This window comes from Ovis aries, chromosome 16 (assembly GCF_016772045.2).
Source record: "Ovis aries strain OAR_USU_Benz2616 breed Rambouillet chromosome 16, ARS-UI_Ramb_v3.0, whole genome shotgun sequence".
Taxonomy (NCBI): Eukaryota; Metazoa; Chordata; class Mammalia; order Artiodactyla; family Bovidae; genus Ovis; species Ovis aries.
The window spans coordinates 33,308,444-33,333,747 of record NC_056069.1 but is presented as its reverse complement, the minus strand read 5'-3'; the positions used below and the strand labels follow the sequence as shown (position 1 = coordinate 33,333,747).

The 25,304-nt window shown below is 40.4% G+C and overlaps 1 protein-coding gene across 1 annotated transcript in view; it reads right to left on the bottom strand.

The window, feature by feature from the left end:
- The window catches only part of PLCXD3 (phosphatidylinositol specific phospholipase C X domain containing 3), a 191,254-nt gene that overhangs the window by 66,056 nt on the left and 99,894 nt on the right, over window positions 1-25,304 (bottom strand). The window contains exon 2 of the mRNA XM_015101312.4: window positions 195-903. Coding sequence (XP_014956798.2) covers window positions 195-903 — 709 coding nt within the window. The remainder of the gene's footprint in view (window positions 1-194; window positions 904-25,304) is intronic.

The window sequence follows — 25,304 nt, the reverse complement described above, 5'->3', positions numbered from 1 at the left end:
TTTCAGACTTTCAGCCTCTGGAACTGAGGGGTGGTAAATTTCTTCCATTTTAAGCCACCCAGTTTGTAGCACTTTGTTGTGACAGCCTTGGGAAACTAACATACATAGGTGTGAATCAGCTCCATCACTTAACAGCTCTTTGATGTTGGATTAAACTGCTTAAACATTTCCCCTGAGAACATAAGGACACTTACCTTTCTGTGATAGTTTCTCTGAGACCACTGGCCACCCCTTTGACCACGGTGCTTGCTTTGGGAGTCAGCACCACCTGAGATATGAAAAACGATCCCTTCTTCCTTCTCTCGGTGATGGATGCCTGAAGAAACTGGATCAGTTTTTCTGGGTCTGTGGTGTTGGCCCAGGGTGCTGGCATCATCTGCCCAGGCCAGAGAAAGGGCACTTCCAGAGCCACTGGACTATGGTAGAAGACCAGCACTTGGTAGTCCTTCTCCCACAGGTACTTCAGACTCACTTCCTGGGCAAAGATCGCTGGGCACATTTTATTTCCATAGATGTCTTTCAGCATTTGGACCAGTTTTTCATGGTGATATTTCTGCATCCCATAAAAGTGGTTGAAGTCCAAGAATACTACCTCCTTATGGTGATCTGTGAGGAATGCATTGATCTCCTCAAGACCTTCATTGACTTTGGCACTGAACAAACCATGAGCAAAGTAGAGCTCATTGACGGGGTCTCTGGGCTTGGTGGAAATTCGAAGATCAAAGTAACGAATCCCAGCTCCCAGCTGACCGGTAAAGTTCATGGTTTGAGTGGCTAGCCACTTTCGCATCAGCTTTTTGGCCACAGTTCCAAACACAGAGACAAAATTCTGGACAGTTTCTGGCTGTTCAGGCCCCACTGGAGAGGCTTCATCAATGTAGAAGCTGAAGGAGTCATGAGATCCTAGAAGAATAAGAAGGCACAACATGGTTACATTTCAGTCCTTTGTCCTACCCAACTTCTTTCCCTCTTGCCGAGTCCATATTTCTGCCTCAAATGAGCCAAAGGAAACACTAAGGAACATTTACCTAGTACACCCAAGTGTCTTAGAAGGGTCTTTTTCTTTTTTTTTTTTTGTAACCTAGTATGAGATGGTTGGATGGCATCACTGACTCAATGGACATGAATTTGAGCAAACAAAAACAGCAGATATTAAGAAGAGGTGGCAATAATACACAGAAGAACTATACAAAAAAGATCTTCATGACCCAGATAACCACAATGGTGTGATCACTCACTTAGATATCCTGGAATGCGAAGACAAGTGGGCCTTAGGAAGCATCACTATAAACAAAGCTAGTCGAGGTGATGGAATTCCAGCTGAGCTATTTCAAATCCTGAAAGATGATGCTGTGAAAGTGCTTCACTTAATATGCCAGCAAATTTGGAAAACTCAGAAGTAGCCACAAGACTGCAAAAGTTCTGTTTTTATTCCGATCCCAAAGGAAAGCAATGACAAAGAATGCTCAAACTACCGCACAATTGCACTCATCTCACACGCTAGCAAAGTAATGCTCAAAATTCTCCAAGCCAGGCTTCAACAGTATGTGAACTGGGAACTTCCAGATGTTCAAGCTGATTTCAGAAAAGGCAGAGGAACCAGAGATCAAATTGCCAACATCCGTTGGATCATCAAAAAAGCAAGAGAGTTCCAGAAAAACATCTACTTCTGCTTTATTGACTATGCCAAGCCTTTGACTATGTGGATCACAACAAACTGGAGAATTCTTCAAGAGATAGGAATACTAGACCACCTGACCTGCCTCCTGAGAAATCTGTATGCAGATGAAGAAGTAACAGTTAGAACTAGACATGGAACAATGGACTGGCTCCAAATTGTGAAAGGAGTACATCAAGGCTGCATATTGTCACCCTGCTTATTTAATTTGTATGCAGAGTACATCATCAGAAACACTGGGCTGGATGAAGCACAAGTTGGAATCAAGATTTCTGGGAGAAATACCAGTAACCTCAGATATGCAGATGACACCACCCTTATGGAAGAGAGTGAAGAAGAACTAAAAAGCCTCTTGATGAAAGTGAAAGAGAAGAGTGAAAAAGTTGGCTTAAAACTCCACATTCAGAAAACTAAGATCATGGTATCTGGTCCCATCACTTCATGGGAAATAGATGGGGAAACAGTGGAAACAGTAACAGACTTTTTGGGCTCCAAAATCACTGAAGGTGGTGACTGCAGCCATGAAATTAAAACACACTTTCTCTTTGGAAGAAAAGCTATGACCAACCTAGATAGCATATTAAAAAGCAGAGACATTACTTTGCCAACAAAAGTCCATCTAGTCAAAGCTATGGTTTTTCCAGTAGTCATGTATGGATGTGAGAGATGGACTATAAAGAGAGGTGAGCCCCGAAAAACTGATGCTTTTGAACTGTGGTGTTGGAGGAGACTCTTGAGAGTCCCTTGAACAGCAAGGAGATCCAACCAGTCCACCCTAAAGGAAATCAGTCCCAAATATTCATTGGAAGGACTGATGCTGAAGCTGAAACTCCAATACTTTGGCCACCTGCTGTGAAGAACTGACTCATTGGAAAAGACCCTGATGTTTGGAAATATTGAAGGCAGGAGGAGAAGGGGATGGCAGAAGATGAGATGGTTAGATGGCATCACTGACTCTATGGACTTGAGTTTGAGCAAGCTCCAGAAGTTGGTGATGGACAGGGAAGCCTGGTGTGTTGCTGTCCATGGGGTCACAAAGAACTGGACAGGACTATGCAACTAAACTGAACTGAATGAAGGATGGGGCAGCCTGGCGTGCTGCAGTCCAGCAAAGAGGGATTGCAAAGAGTCAGACACGACTTAGTGACTCAACAATAATAGTACACAGAGGAGTCTAACAGACCAAATGGTTCGTACAATAATAATTTTAAAAATCCCATTTAATCAATATTTTAAAATTCAGAAGATCATCTTCTACTTCTATAAACCAAGAATTTCCTCTACTAATTAGCACAGGTTTTCTCTTTTTAAAAAAGATTTTTTGCTGCAGATCATTTTTAAAGTCTTTATTTATTTTGTTACAATACTGTTTCTGTTTTATACCTTTGGTTTTTGTAGCCATGAGGCACGTGGGATTCTTAGCTCCCCCAACTAGGGATCAAATCCACACCCCCTGCATTGGACAGCAAAGTCTTAAACCCTGGGCTACCAGAGAAGTCCAAGAACTGGTTTTCCATGTAGGTGGCATAAGTGGCCATACAGTAGATTTATAGGGACTCATCGCTTCCCAAATGCTTTACCTAAATCTTTTCCTTTTGGGTTAATTTTAAGCCTAGTGGGCTTATGTCAATGAATAAAGAAGTCTGTTTCATAAGTAGACAATCAGTATTACCACCTATACTTTGGAAAGCACAGGAGGTTATAGTAATAGAGGAAGAGAAAAATAAGGTAAGAGAAAAGTACAATATTGGTATTTTAACATTATTCTTGACCCTGCATTTGGGCAACTGTGAATGTATATGAAGTCAAGTACACTTTACATATTGAATGAACAATTACTTTTTCTTGTAGGTTAACACAATTAATAGTATTTAATAATTAGCTAATAGACTCTTTCTTGACAGATATTTCCTCTCAAAAAAAGTGAAAGCTCTCTTTAGAGTTACTTCCAAATTTAGTAGAATTTCTTCCTAGGGTGAACCGATTTAATTATTTATTTTTAGCAGTTGCAAATATTAAAGCTCCATAAATGCAGCAATGAACACGTGTATGATTTATCTGTAAGTACAGATTGCCATTTAAAATATTATTGGAACCAAAAAAGAAAAATTATTTCAATTTTATTTTTAAAGCCTCCTTTTAATTCTTGGACATGACTTATTAAATAGGTAAAATTAATATATTCTGGACTTTACATGCATTAAAAAAGGCAGATATTATTATTCCCCATCTGTTACTCAGGCTTTCTCATACACTGTTGCTCACTCTTAATCTACATGCATTGAGGTACAGCTTTTTCTAGATTTTTCACTCTTCCAACCCAGTATCTGCACATGCACACACATACACACACATGCACACAAACGTTTCTAAATTTATTATCATCACCTCAGGGCCTTTAATTTAAAGGACATTTTATCAGTGATGCAATATTTGTCTTTGTTTATATTCCATATATATGTCAATCTGTACCTACAGGTATCTACATATATCTTTGTCTAGCATTAAACAACCCACAGAAATCACAAGAGTATGAATTTCAGATGCCATGATAGGTTGTTAGAGAAAATATTTTGAAAAATACTTTGATATCCTGAAAATCATTACCTTTAAGATTTGGAACAGAAAAAACTCCTCAGAATTAATGGAACTTTTCAAACAATTTTTGGTAACCAAAAAATATAGAAATGCCACATTTAATTTCATCTGAAACTATCTGATCTATTTATCTTTAGTAGATGGTATGGGAAGAAAATGTCAACACTTTCTGAATAAAGAAAACTGTCTGTTTGGAGCTGGCATTGACAAATTTTAATAGAGATCTAAATTACTGCATGCTGACTTATTAGTTGTTGTTCAGTCAATGGCTAATATAAATGAGGAAACTAAATTGTACTATGGTTTAATATACAGCAAGAATATGTTTAAATAAAGAAAAAATAAGCTTAAGAAGAGTTATAATGAAATGATCTAAGATTGGAATAGGTACAAATAAATTAATAAGCCCTCAAAATAAGGGTTAATTTATAAAATAAAAAAATTAATAATTTGTTTGCAAGCATGTGAAGAAAAGGTGGATTAAAGAAATTCATTACTTCTGTAATCTGGTAGAAGACATAATTGGAATCAAGCAAAAAGGGAATTAAATATGACTAGATTTGTTCCTTCAGAAATGAGCTGTTGTTTGTTTGCAATGTGTTAATAAAAATATTAATTTGTTGTGTGTATGTGTGCTCAGTTGCTCAGTCATGTCCAATTCTTTGTGACCCCATGGACTGCAGCCTGCCTGGCTCCTCTGTCCATGGGATTATCTTGGCAAGAATACTGCAGTGGGTTGCCATTTCCTCCTTCAGGGGTTGAAGGATCAAACCCACATCTCCTAAGTCCCCTTTGGCAGGTGACTTCGTTACACTGAGCTACCTGGGAATTATTATTAAGATCAAAATAAGGTAATATAAAAATAAAAATTAAAAACAGCAAACAGAAGAAGAAACCATCGGCACCCCCACCAGTGTTTCTTCTAAGTTAGATGACTCTGACATAGAGAAAAAAATCACCAGATGCAAATACTGTTTGAAGAGGGAGGAGAATTAAATTATCAATCAATACAAAACATTACCTGTGCATTTTGGGAGAAAATACATAATCTAATGTTGGCTAAGAAATAATATTTTCAGGGCTTTTAATTTCATTTGGAGTAGTAGTTCCTTGCAAATTTCAACATTTCCTCTAGACTGTTTTCTATTTATTTGAACATAAAACAAAAATATAGCAATACTACTTTATGACTTTCAATAACAGAGAAAACCTCTGGCCCAGCCCTTTGTCTTTAAAACCAGGAACCTGCCTAAGAGCAAAACAGTGCTAAGCACTATTTCTTTGTTCATGCCTAAATCTGTCGAATCCACGTCTCCTGCATTGCAGTCAGATTCCTTACCTGCAGGGCCCATGGGGAAACCCTGAAATCTACAACCTGTCTATCTGGTCTAATATTTTGCTTCTACACTGGCTCAGTATTCCTATCCTCCTGTCCTCTTATTCTTTTCTCATCTACAGTTCCAACTCATACCTTGGATATGATATTTAATGTTGAACCTATGACTCTGAACTTACCCTCTCAATTTTGTGTTCAATTTGTCCTCTTTAGTCAGACAAGAGCTGGCCACTCCCATTATGAACCCTGCTCAATCAAGAAACTTTGCTCTAGCTCTGAATAAGTGAATGGAATGAAAGAGGTTACTTTCTTTTTTTCTTGGAAACAGGCGATGAATAAGCTTGGAAGTACCTCCTATCCCAGTGGAATCGAGATCTTAGGATATGGTGAATATTTGCCTAGATTCCTGACCCACAAAGACTGTGTTTTAAGTGATTAAATTTTCATATAATTTGTTACATAGCAATAGCTAACTAATTCAGACTATAACAACTTTTGGGGGTTAATGAGAGGATTTGACATCTACAGACCCAACTGTCTAATATATTAACTTGAAATTTTAATGAACAGCACCTAAATATTTACATTCTGCCATGTTAAGAAAATTGATCTAACAAGTATTACCTCTTTTACAGTATCTTTCCAGTATTTTCTATTAAAATTCTTTGAGCTGAACTTTTGATTGGTTTCTCAGCTTAGCCATCATTCCATTTTAAATTCTACAAAATTACGGTTTAATAAACATCAAAGAAAATGTATCAGGTCAATCTCACCTGTGAACTTTCAGAACAAAAAGGCCTACATGGCTAAGGTTTGATGTGCCCATGAGTGTGCAGTTTTAATATCTATATCCTGACCTTAGAATTCAGGCTCTGACTCCATCAATACAAGAACTGCTCCCCTCCTGGCCTCTGCAGGGCACTGAACTTGCTGGCAAAAGCTTATGCACGACACTCTGTATTTCTCTTTCCTTGTTTGTTCTGTGCCTGTTTTATTTAGCACAGGGCTAAGGTTTTTAAGACTCCTGCTTTCTGCGAACAGGTTTCCTGAATATTTGATATCTTGGTACCATTTGTGGTGATAAGGCCAACACCACAGGAATACCGAAGCATATGTACCAGCAATCTGTGAGTTAAAAGGAGACTGCTGAGTGAGTAAGGAAGAGTAGATTTATTTTTTGAGGCCCCTTTTGGTGGACTTCCCTGGTGGCTCAGATGGTAAAGCATCGGCCTACAATGTGGGAGGCCCAGATTCTAATCCCTGGGTCGGGAAGATTTCCTAGAGAAGGAAATGGCAACCCACTCCAGTATTCTTGCCTGGAAAATCCCATGGACAGAGGAGCCTGGTAGACTACAGTCCATGGGATCACAAATAGTCGGACACGACTGAGTGAATGCATTTATCTAGAGTAGACGATAGGCAGATGGCAGCATCTCCACTTTCTATGGGAAGAGACAGCTTTGGAGTTAAACTTACACTCTTGTCTTCCCTTCATGAAAGTTTTACTCCTAGTCTTCTTTTGGGAGAAGGAAATGGCAACCCACTCTAGTGGGAGGAGGAAACTGGTGGGCTGCTGTCCAGGGGGTCGCATAGAGTCGGACATGACTGAAGCGACTTAGAATGCATGCATGCATTGGAGAAGGGTATGGCAACCCACTCCAGTATTCTTGCCTGGAGAATCCCAGGAACAGAGGAGCATGTGGACTGCTGTCTATGGGGTTGCACAGAGTCAGACACAACTGAAGGGACTTAGCTGCAGCAGCAGCAGCAGTAGCAGTCTTCTTTTGCAACTTACATGTATTTCTTTCTCTGTGGCAAAACCTTTGGGCACTCGTGGTAATCTTCCCTCCCCCTGAATTCACAGTTTGTTGGTCTATATAGCTCCTTTTCATTAACTAATAATCATTATTTGATATTATAACTAATGTTCATTATGTTCATTGAATTTTTATTCAGTGTTTATATCTTGCTCTCCACCTGCAGTTCCCTCACAGACACACTCATTAATTTTCATCTAGATTGTGGTTCATTGCTGCCCAGTCTCTCAGGCATGTCCAACTCTGTGACTCCACGGACTGCAGCATGCCAGGCTTCCCTGTCCTTCACGATTTTCCAGAGCTTGCTCAAATTCAAGTCCATTGAGTCAGTGATGCCATCCAACCATCTCGTCCTCTGCCATCCCCTTCTCCTCTTGCCTTCAATCTTTCCCAGCATCAGGGTCTTTTCTAATGAGCTATCTTTTCACATTAGGTGGCCAAAATGTTGGAGCTTCAGCTTCAGCATTAGTCCTTCAGTGAATGTTCAGGGTCAATTTCCTTTAGGATTGAGTGGTTTGATCTTGCAGTCCAAGGGACTCTCAAGAGTCTTTTCCAACACCACACTTCAAAATCATCAATTCTTTGGTGCTCACCCTTCTATATGGTCCAACTCTCACATCCGTAAAAGACTTCTGGAAAAACCATAAATTTGACCATACGGACCTTTGTCAGCAAAGTTATGTCTCAAAGCTTTTTAAGATGCCGTCTAGGTTTGTCATAGCTTTTCTTCCAAGGAGCAAGTGTCTTTTAATTTCATGGCTGCAGTCACCATTTGAGTAATTTTGAAGCTCAAGAAAATAAAGTACATCTAGATTGTAAGCTTCCTCAAAAGCAAAAAAAAAACTATCATCTCCTGTGCTCACTACTATATCCAGCTTTATTAATAAACATTTGATTCAAGTCAGTGCGTCAAAATGAGTTCACATGGGATTAGGCCATTATTGACCCCTGTCTTCTTTACCATTTCCTCTTAGATTTCTCAGAAATTTAGGCTACACAGCTTGACTCTCTCTCCTTAACTCTGGTTCCATCATTAACTGCTGTAATCAGACTATCATGATTGTAACTCATATAAAACCTCTGTGAAACAGCCTCAATGATAACTAAAAATACTCATCAGACTTCTGTGGCCTCATTCCTAAATCCTAGCATAGAACTTAGGGGCATTTCATTACTGTTGTCAAATAAATGAATGAGTGAATCCTGCTCAGCCTTTCTGGAATGTTTGATACTGCTGTTCTTCCTTCTTCCTTCTTAAAATATTTTCCCCCTTTGGCTTTTTAGACATGACTCTTTCCTAGTTTTTCTACTTTCTTGTTATTGTCCCATCCCAGGCTCCTTTGCTGCCTCTTGCTGCCCTTCCAGTTCCTAAATGAGAGCATTATCCAAAGTTCTAGTCAAGATTTCAGCTTGCTCCATGATTATTCCTTGGGTGATCTCATTCATCTCTTTGGCCTCATGCCTTATAATAGATATATAATAGACTGATACCATCTAATCTGACCTGCATTACAGATTTTCAGTCTGCCTATCAGGTAACTAAATTTTATTACTCCATGGGAAACTTAAACTTAAAATGTTTTAGATGAACTATCATATCCTCCTTTTCAAACCAGCTCCTTTATCAGTATACCTATCATACTCATTTCATATTACTTCCATCTCATCTTGGATTCATCTTGAGCTCTAACTCACCCCTCAAACCTCATGTTCATCAGTCTTCCAGTCCCATCATATTGACCTCCAAATTCTCTCTCAGATATAGCCTCTTCATCTCCATTCCATTCCATTGCTAATGGCCTGGTTTCCTGTCGGGACCACTGACACAGCTTTCAGGTAATGTTCCTGACATATCCCTAATATCCCTAATAAACATCCTAGCTACTACCATCCAAACCTCTTCTATAGGCTTACTCTGCCTCAGTCTCTAGAATGGATTTAACCTTAGAAAAAAAGATAGAGAACTGATTCCAGCCAATAAAGTGGCATGTCTGAACAAATTCCTCTTGCTTTCTGCCTCAGTTTCATTAAAAGGAATTTTACCTTGATAAATTATCTAGTATTTAAGTCTTCTAAGGGAATTATTTGCTCTTATGACCCCCTCCCATCATTAGAATACTAAAATTTCACCACTAAATATTACACTAGTAAGTAGAACCTGGTTACATGTTGAGTCTGCCTGCCTGTTATTATTCCTTCAGTATCACTGACTCCATAGTACTAATCAGCCAGCTCCATTCCCTGTTACCTTGTACTAAATCCCCAAACACAGCTCTTGGTGTGGAGTCTGGCCTTGTTGCTGTTATTTAGTTGCTAAGTCATGTCCAACTCTTCTGTGATTCCATGGACTGAAGCCCACAAGACTCCTTCTGTTCATGGGATTTCCCAGACAAGAATACTGGAATGGCTGCCATTTCCTTCTCCAAGGTATCTTCCTGACCCAGGGATCAAACCCGGGTCTCCTGCATTGCAGGCAGATTCTTTACCAACTGAGCTACAGAATCCATTATTATTTGACACTCTACAATTAATCTCATTAATTTTTGTTTACTCCATTGATTAAAGTGATTGGTTATTTGGATTTTTAAGCGGCAAAGACCAAAAATGAAGAACAAGGATCGCTCCTTATTCCTGGCATGTAATCTTACCTCAGACCTCCAACAAATGATCAGGGCTTTGAGGACAATACAAGAGATTTTGTATTAGAGAAAATGCACAATACGTATCACAAACCAAAACACTTCTAAAATTGAGCAGATAATTTAAAAACTACATACTGGCAGTTCAATATTTGTGCTTCACTTGACATTAACATATAGGAAATACAATTTTTAATATTAAATTAAACCCGACATATCTTGTAGAACACTGAGATTAATCTTTTTGTAAAAGAAAAATCAAAATGATCATTCTGTGATATTTCTCTTTGGGTAAAGCTGTGCCTTTAATATTGTATAAAGCCTTCTTCCTCAGCACATCTCAGAGACAGTAAGCTGAAGTAAAGGAGGTTGGTTTCCTTTTGTAAGTCTTTTGATCCAGGATCCCAGTTGCTAAATTTGAGAAGCCCTATTACATTAATGCCTCCCAGTAGAGGAGTTCAATATTCATCACAGTGTCTTTAAACTTGCTGGGTTGTTTCTTTAAACCAATAGATGAGCCGGCAGTGACTAGTTTAGAGCATCAGCGTTCCCGTCAAGGAGCAGGAAAAAGAGCTGCTCCAACTGCCCTCTTAACTACTAAGCCTCTTTGTCATATGGATTTCCTTTTAAGGACTATCAGTAGGGCTGTCTGAAAAAATAAAGAGACCCTAAGAAATAAAGAAGTCCTAAATTACTGTCTGCTGCTGCTGCTGCGTCGCTTCAGTCGTGTCTGACTTGGTGCGACTCCATAGACGGCAGCCCACCAGGCTCCCCCCGTCACTGGGATTCTCCAGGCAAGAACACTGGAGTGGGTTGCCGTTTCCTTCTCCAAAGCATGAAAGTGAATAGTGAAAGTGAAGTCGTTCAGTCGTGTCCGACTCTTAGGGACCCCATGGACTTCAGCCTACCAGGCTCCTCCATCCGTGGAAGTTTCCAGGCAAGAGTACTGGAGTGGGGTGTCATTGCCTTCTCCAAAATTACTATCTTCACATAAATCAGCTGAGACATGGATTCTCCCTCTCCACTGCAGCATCTGTTTGGACACTTCTCAGCAGAGAGTCAAATGGAATCCTTCCCTGAGGTCCTGCTGTGTACAGGAGCTGCTAAACCAAGGATAACAGTATCCCAAAACTTCTACATCTGCCAACACAGCCCTAGGGAGGGCAGCTTCTTAAATGGGAAGGTCTTGGGACCAGCAAAAATCTATGCGTGAAATGTAAAAATTTAAGAAGAAAATCAGTACAGCAGCAGTATTGTTAGGTAATCAGAAAGACCAATGGAACCATCTGTTACCATAGACAAGTGGTTCTCTACCAGGGTTTATTTTGACCCAGAAGATATTTGACAGCTCCTGCAAATGTTTTGTACTGTTACAAGTGAAGGGGCAGTGTTCCCGGCATCTAGTGGGTAGAGGGCCAGGGATGCAGCTGACCATCCTACGATGCACGGGAGAACTCCCACACAAAGGATCACCCAGCCCCAAATGTCTATATAGTAGCTCCCCTTATCTGCAGGGGATACGTCCTAAGACACCCAGTGGATGCCTGAAACCGTAAATAGTGCATGCGTGCATGCTAAGTCATTTCAGTCATGTCCAACTCTTTGTGACCCTATGGACCTTAGCCCACCAGGCTTCTCTGTCCATGGGATTCTCCAGGCAAGATTACTGGAGTAGGTTGCCATGACCTCCTCCAGGAGACCTTCCCAATTCAGAAACCGACCCGTGTCTCATGTCTCCTGCATTGGCAGGCAGGTTCTTTACCACTAAGTGCCACCTGGGAAGCCCATATATACTATGTTTCCTCCTGTATGTGAGAAAGTGTAACTTACAAATTAAATAGCAAGAGAATAGCTGAATTGCCAGCATCATTACCCTTGCACTTTGAAGCCATTGTTAAGTAAAGCAAGTTATTTGAAAACAAGCACTGCAATACCGAGATAGTCTAATAACCAAGATGGCTAAGTAACCAATGGGTGGGGTATCCTACTCAAAGGGATGGTTCACTACAAGGTGGCACAGAGTGGTTGGCATGAGATTTCATCACACTACTCAGAACAGCAAGTAACTTAAAACTTGTGAATTGCTCATTTCTAGAATTTTCCACTTTATAATTTTGGACCAGAGTCAATCCTGGATAACTGAAACCTCAAAAAGCAAAACCTCGAACAAGGAAGACTATTGTAGCAACAAGGTTGAGAAAGCCTGCTCTAGTGGAAACGGTACAGGCAGATTAATTTCCAGAAATAGAAAACAAACACTGAATTGCCTCTGTCCACCTGCACACATATTTCCCCACAGCAAAACTCATCACTCACAAGCTTCTCATTGTGCCATGCTACTTTGAAGTTGTTCTGAATACTTAGAGCAACTGAAACTATCACACATGAAGCATTGCTTTTGAGTTTGTTTGAAACCCTTATCAGACTATGTGGCTGAGACACTGATTTCTACCAATCTCTTGATTTTTCTTTAGAATTCCTTTCAATTGTTCTGACATTTCTCAAGATAATCAGTAAATCTTTCAGGCTAAAATTAAACCATGCATATAAGTTCTTTTTATTCATTGATCTCCATCTCCACTGCAGAAAGTTCTGTGTGGCATGAGTTTTGTAGGGACTAGATTTGTCTCGTTCTTATTCAACTTGTAAATCAAGTGCCTGTTGTGTGCAAGACACACTGAAAGGAGTTCTGTGTGTGGCTGAGAAGAGGTGGGCAGTTGGGAGATTAAAATAACATCACTTATCAAGTAAAAGAAGGGAAGGCGGGTTTCTTTTGCTAAGTATTCCTCATGTCCTGCTCTATAGTATCGAGCATTTGGTAGCTATTTATTGAGTATATATTACATGCCACACATTGAGTCAAAGATATGGAAATAAAAGAGTACACAGTTCAGTTCAGTCGCTCAGTCGTGTCCGACTTTTGCGTCCCCATGAATCGCAGCACGCCAGGCCTCCCTGTTCAACACCAACTCCCAGAGTTCACTCAGACTCACGTCCATCAAGTCAGTGATGCCATCCAGCCATCTCATCCTCTGTCATCCCCTTCTCCTCCTGCCCCCAATCCCTCCTAGCATCAGAGTCTTTTCCAATGAGTCAACTCTTCGCATGCGGTGGCCAAAGTACTGGAGTTTCAGCTTTAGCATCATTCCTTCCAAAGAAATCCCAGGGCTGATCTCCTTCAGAATGCCGATCCTTAATAAGGCAAGGACCAGGGATGCTGACCCTCTGTGCAGTCAAAAATCTGCATGTAATTTATAGTTGCTTCTCTATGTCAACAAAGGTCCATCTAGTCAAGGCTATGATTTTTCCAGTGGTCATGTACGGATGCGAGAGTTGGACTACAAAGAAAGCTGAGCACCGAAGAACTGATGCTTTTGAACTGTGGTGTTGGAGAAGACTCTTGAGAGTCCCTTGGACTGCAAGGAGATCCAACAAGTCCATCCTAAAGGAGATCGGTTCTGGGTGTTCATTGGAAGGACTGATGCTGAAGCTGAAACTCCAATCCTTTGGCCACCTTATGCGAAGAGCTGACTCATTTGAAAAGACCCTGATGCTGGGAAAGATTGAGGGCAGGAGGAGAAGGGGATGACAGAGGATGAGATGGCTGGATGGCATCACTGACTCAATGGACATGGGTTTGGGTGGACTCCAGGAGTTGGTGATGGACAGGGAGTCCTGGTGTGCTGTGGTTCGTGGGGTCACAACAAGTTGGACACGACTGAGCAACTGAACTGAGCTAAACTGAACTCTGTATATTTGGTTCATCTGCACTCTTGGTTCTCCATCTGCAAACTCAATCACAAATCATGCTATGCTATAGTATTTACTATTGAAAAAAATTTACATGTAAGTGGACCCAAACAGTTCAAACCCATGTTGTTCATTCTTCTGGAATTCATATCATAGTAGGGTGAATTAGGCAAGAAAATCACAGTTATTATAAAGTGTGATAAATAGTGTAAAACTATATGTGATATCTTTTGATGAAACAGTAGTTCAGTCCTGACCTGAACATCATCTTCTAGAGATCATTCATAATCAAAGGGTGAGAACAGTACCCCAATCATCAAGGCTATATTTTCAAATATTAATGTCCTTATGGATCACTTGAGGAACTTGTTAATATCTGGGATGGGGCATGAAAGTCTGTATTTGCAATAACCTCCTAGGTGTTATCAATGTTGTGGTTTAAAGGGCCATTTCTGAATAGTGAGTAATTAATGTAATATTAGCATCTCTTGCTCATCAATTACATATCCATTACACTGTCTTCTCTCCTCAGTCTCCTATGCTCTGAACTCCTAGTTCCCATCTCTTTACACACACACACACACACACACACACACACACACACACACACGCATAAATACATACACATTGATGCACACACTTCTGCTTATGCGATTTCCAAGTTTGGGGAGACGTCATAAGCACCTGTGTGTGGGTTATTGGTTGAATACTTTGCTGTGTCACTCAAGTGAAAGTCTGCATTGATCTTTTTACTTATTAAGTTGGTGTTTCCCTGGTGGCTTAGATGGTAAAGAATCTGCCTCAGTGCAGGAGACCTGGGTTTGATCCCTGGGTTGGGAAGATTCCTTGGAGACGGGCATGTCAACCCACTCCAGTAATCTTGCCTGGAGAATTCCATTGACAAAGGAGCCTGGTGGGCTACAGTCCATGGAGTTGCAGAGTCAGACACGACTGAGTGACTAACACTTTCAATACTTCACAACATTTATTAATAATCTTTATAATAAAATATTTATTTTGGTAAGTTTTCTGAGATCACTTACGTGTGAAGTCAATCTACTCATCCTAGTTAATAAGCCAAACACACGTCCCTGGCCACAAGAATGAGGCAATAGCAGATCAGAACACACGAAAGCCTCATTTCCTTTATCCTTGAGGATACCAAGCTGCTGTCCTTCAAATGTCTGTATTTCAGACTCATAGTGACCACTCTACCAGATGCAATGAGTCAGAGAGAAGAATGAATCTAGGATGACTAAGTCAGAAAGATGGGAGGTGGTGCTCCTGAAGGAACTGTGGTAAAGATTAGGGAGAAAATGGCATAGTTTGCTGGCCTTGGCTACTTTAGTGGAGCCTAGAGAAGAATTCCAAAGGGACCTTGGAACACATTCATCTGCTGGTGAATAATGTGGGAGAGAACCAGCAGGAAACCATACTTTTCCTGATATTCTACTCTGCTTCAACTCTCAGGGCCCAGTCTGTACTTAAGAGAGATGTGCTTTACATAAAAGAAAATGTAAGAAAATCTGTTTTCAACCATAGACAGTCTGGTTCTTTTCCCATTCACTTCCCTAAAGATGCTCCATGAAGTCAAAAGAAATTGAACTCCCAGAAGCCTTAAGTAACATGTACTTGGGGTTCTAAGGCCACTCAAGATGAGATCCCCTTTGCTTGCCGCATTCCAGCAACACTGGACTTTTCTCTACTGATCAAAAGTACTACGCTCATTCCACTTGAGCCCTTGTGAGCACACTTCCCTCTGCTCTGTCCCCAGTTTGTGTGACTGGCACCTTTTCATCCAAGTCTTCATTTAAATATCATCTTCTAAAGTGAACCTTCTAGTATCTAAAGATCTAACTCAACTCACCCTCCCTTGCTGCCTGCCAACCTCCATCATATGATCAAATTTTATTTTCTTCTTTGTATTTACCACTAGCTTCAAGTTTCATTTTATTTAATTTCTTATTTGCCTTTTGTCTATCTCCCCCCTCTACAGCTAGAATTTAAATTCCATAAGAATTAGAATCTAATCTGTCTTGTTCACTGTTTTATCTCTAGCAAAGGGCACAGCACTGGCACATAAAAGATACTCAAATATTTGTTGTATGAAATAATATCTTTCCATCTCTATAAACCTCAGTATCTACTAATATGTAAATAGATTGATGATGCCATCTACATATAAGGTTGCAAAATAAAATAAATGATAACCACTAGACATGGATCACAGAAAATATTTCACAAATACTAGCTTTTATTATCACTATTATTTCTACATTATTAACTCTGAGCACTAAGTACCTGACACATAATATGTTCTCTGGATAAGCCAATGAATGAGAATTGCACCAAAAGCTCTAAACACTATGGCTGCCTTAAATTCTTAGAACCACTCAGTGGATGAATGGTTCATCATGAGACACTCATTGATGAGTGCTTTAGATATATATGCGTGTGTGTGTGTGTGTGTGTGTGTGTGTGTGTGTGTGTGTGTGTGTGTGTTTAAAGTCCTCCCCCTTATTGATTATGTGGTCTATGAGTTCCCTTTCCTGTACCGGATGCAGCAATGCCAAGAGCCACCATCTCTGTAAGGTTCTTCTCCTTAACCAACATGCCATTCCAAAGTCTTGCCACATAGACTGTAGCTCGTCAGACTCCTCTGTCTCTGAGATTGCCCAGGCACAAATACTGGAGTGGGTTGCCATTTCCTTCTCCAGGGGATCTACTCCAGCCAGGGAAAGCAAAAATGTTGGGGAAAGACATGTGGTTGCCACGCAGTCAGCCCTGTCTTCCCACTTCTCTTTAGGAACTGACTGTTTAAGATGTTGATTTTTTTTAAATGCCACCTCCTTCCCTTGTTTCTCCAATAAAACCTCCCTACAGAGGCAGACTCCAGAATTTGGGGCACATATTTGAATATATGTAAGCACTGGAGCAATCTGGTTACCTGGACAGAGAAAAGAAATGAACTGGGGAAAGGGAGGCAGATTAGATAAAGCCAAGATAAAGCCAAATCCTTATTACTAAAATCAACTATTCTGAATAAAGAATCTCTGTTGTGTTTTTTCCTCTAAGAAGAAAACAAATACAAAACATGGTAAATAAATAGTCTATTTATTAGATTCTCTTAGATTTGAGAGCCAGAAGTCCTCTGAAACCTATTTAGCTTTGTTCTTACATGTCTAGCACTATTGTTTTTTCTTTTATGAATAATGAAAATCTGAAACAACACATTACCCTTCATCATGTTTGTACCACAGAAAGAACATCTATTTGAAATATAAGCCTTTGATTCTGTGATGCCCCCATAAAACACCACTTGCCAACAGCTGGATCTTTTTATTATCAAAGAAGTGTTTGAGGCATGGGGATTATTGATTCCTCCTGTCTTCCTTCCAGTCTCCCTTTGTCTTCCTCCAGCTTTTAGGTTTGCACATGTAAAGAAAAGCATGCCTCCTCTTACTTTTCAAACTCATGACAAAGCTAAAATAACAGGCAAGGTTTGTGAATCTGGTGCACACATACACACTGCTTTATAAAGCTAAACATGTGCTGTGCCCTGTGCTTAGTCGCTCAGTGGTGTCCAACACTTTGTGATCCCATGGTCTGTAGTCCGCCAGGCTCCTCTGTCCATGGAATTCTCCAGGCAAGAATAATGGAGTGGGTTGCCATGCACTCCTCCAGAGGATCTTCTCAACCCAGGGATCGAATCCAAGTCTTCTGCATTGCCAGTGGATTCTTTACCATCGGAGCCACCAGGGCCATTATTCGACCCAAGAAAATTCAGAATAGCACCAACTTAATGCTACACGGGCTTCCCTGGTGGCTCAGATGGCAATGAGTCATGCTGTAGTGTGGGAGACCCAGGTTTGATCCCTGGGTTGGGAAGATCCCCTGGAAAAGGAAATAGCAACCCACTCCAGTATTCTTGCCTGAAAACTCCCATGGATGGAGGAGCCTGGAAGGCTACAGGCATGGCTACAGCATGGCAGCCTACCATGTGGTCGCAAAGAGTCAGACACAACTGAGTGACTTCACTTTTTTTCTTTCAGTGCTACATGATATTTCATTCCATAAATCCAAGAACACACGTATGTATTACATGGTATATAATCATTCCCAAACCACTTACCCCAGAGTACTTATATGTTATAAAGCATTGTTTTTGGCGGCTTCCTTGGTGGCTCAGACGGTCAAGAATCCAATTGCAGTTCAGCAGACCTAGGTTTGATCCCTGGATTGGGAAGATCCCCTGGAGGAGGACATGGCAACCCACTCCAGTATTCTTGCCTGAAGAATCCCCATGGATAGAGGAGCCTGGTGGGCTATAGTCCATGGGGTTGCAAAGAGCTGGACACAACTGAGCGACTAAGCATGGCACACACATTGTTTTTTGCAATAGTGTTGGTTATATAGAGTGTTAATCAGGGATATACAGAATTGTCTTGCTTTCAAATGAAATATCCACATATCTAAAATGGGTAATGGATGTTGCTCCTTGTGAAATGAAAAAAATACTCAATGACACTCAAAATATATTAACTGAAAACTTAGTATTTCACAAGCACCTAGTATATGTGCTATAGCAGGCTAGTATGTATATAGAAAGGAGATAATTGTTCTGTGCTATTCAAGATCTTTCTTAGTCTCTCACAGTAAAAATAAGACAACAAAGGAAACTTGGCAACAATGACAGCACCAGTCTTATCAGGGGCTGGTCCTGCTTGCTACCAGCTTCCTTCATCCCCTCTTCCTTATGCCAATATTATACATTGATTTTATTAACTGAAAAGCAAATGTGATAACATCAAGAGATAGGTTAAAAAATAAAGAAGATATGGAATTTTCCTACCCTAAGAGAGCTACTATAGAGGAAATTATCCACTGTTAGTCTGTGTTCACATACATTCATATTTTAATCATTTGATTGGTGTATACCAAGCACATTGGATTATAGCATCAATGTTGTCAGTGGTATTACAGTCTTCAAACACTGTTTAAATGATTGCATCAAATTGCACATGATGATACATACTTTAACAATTCTTCTCTTAGTATTTATTTTTGAGTTCCCTATCATATAAATTATATTATAAAGGAAACGTCTTCCTTTTTTTACAATAAATTTTCAGAAACTCAGTAGTCTTATTTTTGGAGTTATTTAACAATCTTTCCTCCTCCCCTACTTTATCACTTCTTCCTGCATCCTTCCAGAGTTGTATAACCTTAAGAGAAGTAAAGGACTCTCAGAGCTGGCTGTGGAAGTCATGATAGTTCTGAGCCAGGGAAATTATGGTAGCAATGACCTCCTTTTCCACTTGCTTCTGAGAATGCCCTTCTTGTAATCTATGCCTTTCTCCATCAGTACCCCCTAGGACACAGGCACTTCTTGCTTCAGTTTTGATGCCTCACATCTCTGTTTCTTCATTTATCTTCCTTTTGTCAGCCCTTACTTAAAGTATCTCGCCACTCAAGATCTCACTTCAAAGATCTCCTCATGCCCAAAAGTCTTGATATTATCTGTATTGGAAAGCACACTATTTTAGAACACACACAGAAACAAACAGCTCCCAAACAGCTGTTTTGCTTTTTTATTTTTAATTGTTTTCCCTGAGCCATGTGGCATGCAGAATGTTAGTTCCTTGACCAGGGATTGAATCCATACCCCCTGCATTGGGAACATGAAATCTTAACCACTAGACCGTTAGAGAAATTCCTCTTTTACTTCTTAAGGAAATTATTTTATTTGAAAAACCTTTTTATTGTGCCAGACTATTTGTATTGTCTTCTGGTAGGAACTGTTCAAACTGGAATTAAATTGTGGCCAAATATCTACTTCATGCTATTACCCACTTTTGGCAAATGAAAGTTGAAAGAATTTCCCATGGTAACCAGTCATTTCCTAGTGATCTAAGATTGATATTTAAAAAAAAAATGAAGGAAAAGGAATCATAATTAATCCTGCTATTTACAGTATTACACTTGTCAGAGTTTAAGTTTACTTAGGGAGTTAATACTTGATCACAGAAGATTGCAAATAATTTAAAAACAACTCTCTAGTTAGAAGTTATTTATTTTACACAAGCCAAAGCAAATACTCTGTAACTGAATAAGCCCAAGATTAGATAATGAAAGTCCCAGATTCTGTGCAACATAAGGAAGGGATTGCTGTGAGCTGGTTCAAGTTATGCATCAGAACAAGAGGAAATATTAAGGTCATTTTGTTTTTGCATTGGACTTGGAAGAGTCAATTCAGATCAACTCAGCAAATACATTTTGAAAACCTGCAATGTGAAAGGAAACGTACTAAATACCATGAGAGAGAGAAAAATAAATAAGACAAATTCTAGCTCCAATAAGCTGAAATGAATATTTTTAAAAGAATGGTCCTTACCTTTAAGAAACTTTGAAAAAACATTCTATAGAATACTACCAAGAAGACTATGATTTTACTTTCCACTATTCATTTCTCACTGTCAATGTACTTGAATTGCAGCAGATTTGAATTAACTGAATTAGCTACTTGGCTATAAAAGTTTCTCTTTATTTATGAATAAAAGTTATTTTTAAAATTTGTTTATTTCTTAATTGAAGGATAATTGCTTTACAGAATTTTGTTGTTTTCTGTCAAACATCAACATGAATCAGCCATAGGTATATTTTTATAATTAGTTTAGGCAGTAATCATCTTGCTTATGGGGCTTCCCAAGTGGTTCAGTGGTAAAGAATCTGTCTGCCAATACAGGAGGTGCAAGAGACTTGGGTTTGATCCCTGGATGGGAAAGATTCCCTGGAGTAGGAAATGGCAGCCCACTCCATTATTCTTGCTGGGATAATCCCATGGATAGAGGAGCCACGCGGGCTACAGTCCATGGGAACGCAAAGAGTCGGACACGACTCAGCAACTGAACACTCATGCACACAACTTGCCTACGAGATGAAAGCGGGGTTTTCAAACTTCCATGATGAGTAGTCTTTGAATCAAAGTAGAGTGCCTTGTTTCTGAATTTTGAAATATGGTAAACTAGACTTTTTCAAAAGTTTACCACAAGAGAATTATGTGAAAATATATTTCAAAAGTATTTTATTTAAAGATGCACAACTAAGGTAATAAGGGAAATAAGGAAAATCTTTAATGGTTAAAACCAAACCAGAGAGTAGATAAAGTCCATTAGGCCAAGTCAACCTGTGTTGTCAGGAAGCTGATGAGATGTAGACACACATTGATAGAAAAACCCAAGATTTGGGGTTTTTACTGGTATGCAGGAAAAAGGCCTGGGCCTGAGCAAGTAGTATCACATAAATCTAAAATCCTCTGAGGCTATAGCGTAATCTTATACTCTCAATGAAAATGAGGCTACTCAACACAAAAGTGAGAGTGAAAGTGAAGTCACCTCAGTCACGTCAGACTCTTGCGACCCCATGGACTATAGCCCACCAGGCTCCTCAGTCTATGGAATTTTCAGGCAAGAATACTGGAGTGGGTTGCCATTTCCTTCTCCAGGAGATCTTCCCAACCCAGGGATTGAACCCAGGTCTCCCACATTGCAGGCAGATGCTTTACCATCTGAGCCATCAGGGAAGCTCACAAAGGGAGTTGGCTAAGCAATTTGTCTGTCTTGGCCTTGGCTCTAGTTTGGGAGAGCTGGAGGAAGACAGGGACAAGAAATTATCTCTGGTGGAAAAAAGTTGTATTGAAATAGGAGAGGATGCTATGGATGTCAATTGTATGAATAATATTTTATTTCTTAACTTATACGGTAGATATGAAGGTGATTATTCTATTATTCTCATATAAGCGTGTAAGTATTCAATATCTCTGAATCAAAGAAAAGGAGCCTATACCAAATTAAACATAGCATTGTTTTCAGATTAAAACACATTTAAAGGTACATCTTCCCCAGTGGCTCAGTGGTAAACAGCCAGTCTGCAGTTGAGGAGATGCAGGTTCAATCCTTGGGTTGGGAAGATCCCATGCAGGAGGGCATGGCAACCCACTCCAGTATTCTTGCCTGGAAAATCTCAGGGACAGAGAAGCCTGGAGGGCTACCCTCTACAGGGTTGCAAAGAGTCGGATATGACTGAAGCGACCAAGCACAAAGGTACAGCTGACTAATAACAATTAAAATTAGACCTGTAGCCTCTTCAAAACTCTTAATCCTCTCACCTCCCTATATGTTTTTTGAAAAGAATATTTCAATTCAGGAAATCCTAGAAGCTTCATATTTATTGAGAGATATGATTGAGTCCACTTTCAAGAATAAATCATCTCCAGCAGGCCTCATCTAAGATTTACGAACACAGTCAACCCTCTGTATTTTCAGGTTCTGCATCTACCTGCAGTTGATTGAATCCACCGGAATTCACTGGAGAGCTGACTGCATTGCCGTTTTATGTAAGGGACTTGAGCATCCAAGCACTTTGGTATGGGAGAGGGTCCTGGAACCATTCTTCCATGAATATTGAAGGCTGACTGCACTGTGTGGGCTCTTCAGTACAGCCCCATAACAGGCTTTCTGCCTGGTACAGCCTTGAATACACAATCCATCATGGATCTAAGTTAGAAAGCCTACATAGATGAGTTTTGCTGGGGTTCTTTGCTGGGGCAGACTTTATTGGCAGATCCACATGTTTCCTTTAACCATTCAGTTTATACTGACCTTGCCCATCTCTTAATTCTTAGTGCACTTCTACGTCATCATCACTTGTATACTTAGTTTTAGTCTGCATTTCATAGGTATATGCATTATCTTCTCAATGAGACTTGAAGAAGATATTTCTTTTGCAATCCCTGCATTGTCAAACAGATTTAAAGCTGGAGGGCATGGAATCTGCTTGACACCTCTCATACTACATTTGAGGTAACTAGTCCTATGAAGTGACTTGCCTGAAATCACACAGTGTATATCTCAGAAAGTCAACAGAAAACAGATGGAAAAATCCAATTATGATAATCCAAAGAGAGTTCACTTAAAAAGGGATTATGTGGATGCAATGTAGAGAAACCATGGATTGTAATGTAGTGTCTCAAGGCTAGTAATACATGAAAAACCATTACCATTTCTAGGCTGCAAAGAATAAGGACAGGAGTTTTACCAGGAACTGGTAGAAGAGGGCTGTAATGAACGCTGCTTTGAGAGGAACAAGGATCTTCAGTGAAGGGACTTACTTGTCCCAAAGCAAGCTCAGAGAGGGACGGAGAGCAATAAATGCCCCAACATCACTTTCCTATAGCCACTTGAGGTACCTCCACTAGTTAAGCCCAACTGTAAGCTTGAGAACATAGAAACCCATTAATGAATTCCATACTAGTGAGCCCTCTGGAGCAAAGGGCAAGATGAAGGATGGTGGAGAGATCTGGAGGGAAAAAGAAACATATTTGGGACATATAGCTTTGGTTGTAATAGAGTTCTCCTAACTTTAAGTCCACTATCAACTAGAACATAATTCTTCTCATATTACTCAAGATGCTTAAATGCATTGAGTTATACATTGAGTTATACTTAAATGCATTGGATTGAATGATAACTTCCCAACAAGAAGGAAGCACTGGGCATGTAATGTTGAGTCACAGCCCAGTGAGGGTGAGTCTTCTACCATCTCCTACTGTCAGAATTGGAGTCAGAACCAAGAACTGAACTCAGAAACAGATGGGAAGCCCAGGGCCAAGTGAGTAGAATGTTCGAAACAACCAGATCCATTCAGCATCCTCTTCTGCTAAACAGTGACACAGCCTAGCATATGGCAGGCTGGACACCTTGTGAAGTGTGGGACCATAGCCAAAGGCAGATCTGGTCTGGCTTAAAAGAGACATGTCAGTTTTCAGAATTTGAGAGTTAACGCTAGGAAGTGTTCCATGTGAGAAGAGACCGGGCAGGTTGGAAAAGTTCAAGAAACATTGGTCCTTTGCACTGATCCAAGACCCATGCTCCAGTCAGAGGTGGAACCAAACTCCAGAATGATCTCAGGTGGCCTCTGCCTGAAACATCTTGGAGCAGAGCTTGGGATCCCAGCCAGAGACTGGGATGGGTCGCAGCAATGAGAGCACCAGATCCTAGTCACTAGATCAGTGGTCAGTGACAAGGGCCCTGGGCCTTTGGCTTTGCAGAAAAGAATTCCCACAAAGATGGAAAGTGGTAAAACAAGTAAGGTGTTTATTAAGAGGAAAAAGAATACAGTGCATGTGGACAGAAACACTGGCAGACTTAGGGAGAGAGTGAGTCACTGAGTCGCACCCTTGTGACGGTTTGAATTTCTTTTATGCGGTCTTTCTTCTGGGTTTCCTTTGGCCAATCTTGATTTGCCTGGTTCACAGTCCATATTTGGTATATCTCAGGATCCTGCTATGTGAGTACACGCACCTCTTAGCCAAGATGGATTTTGCCAAAAAGGCATCTGGGTAGAATATCCCTTGACTTAAATCCCCCTTTAGTCTGCAAGGAGCCTTTTCTATGCATGTGTGGAAAAGAAATGTGTGGTTAGGGCAGGACCAGCCTTCTCCCTTAGTTGTCCTGCTATTCTCATCTTGGAGTTTAGATTCACAAGGAATGAATCTCCAGTCACTTTACCCCGGGTTGGAAGGCCCATCTGCCTCCTGCCTCAAGAAGACAGGAGTAGATGCACATATCCTTGTAGATTTAAAGGCAACTCTCCTAGAAAAGAGAGCTCTCCTACACTGTTGGTGGGAATGTAAGTTGGAATGTAAGTTGGTGCTGCCTCTGTGAAAAGCAATATGCAGTTTCCTCAAAAAAACTCAAAACTGAGCAGCCATATGAACCAGCAATCCCACTCTTAGGCCTAGATCCAGACAAAACTATAATTCAAAAAGATACACATACTTCTGTGTTTGATGGCTCAATTGTAAAGGATCTGCCTGCAATGCAGGAGATGCAAGAGTTGAGGGTTTGATCCCTGGGTCGGGAAGATCCCTTGGCAACCCACCCCAGTATTCTTGCCTGAAAAAAATCCCATGGACAGAGGAGCCTGGCGGGCTACAGGCTATAGGATCACAAAGAGTTGGATACGACTGAGCAACTGAGCACTATGTTCACAGCAGCCGTATTCACAATAGCTGACACATGGAAACAGCCTAAATGTCCACTGACAGATGAATGGATAAAGAAGATGTGGTGCATATATACCCTGGAATACTACTCATCCATAAAAAAGAATGCAACTATGTCATTTGCAGCAACATGGATGCAGCCAGAGATGATCATACTAAGTGGAGCATGTCAGAATGAGGGAAACAAATACCATATGATATCACTTCTCTGTGCAGTCTAAAATATGACGCAAATGAATCTATCTGTGAAACAGAGCTGGGGACCTACAGAAGAGACCGGTGGTTGCCAAGGAGGAGAGAGGTTGGGAGAGGTTTGGATTGGGAGTTTGGGATCAGCAGATACAAATTGGCATATATGAAATGGATAAATAACAAAGTCTTACTGTATGACACTGGAGGAGGAAATGGCAAACCACTCCAG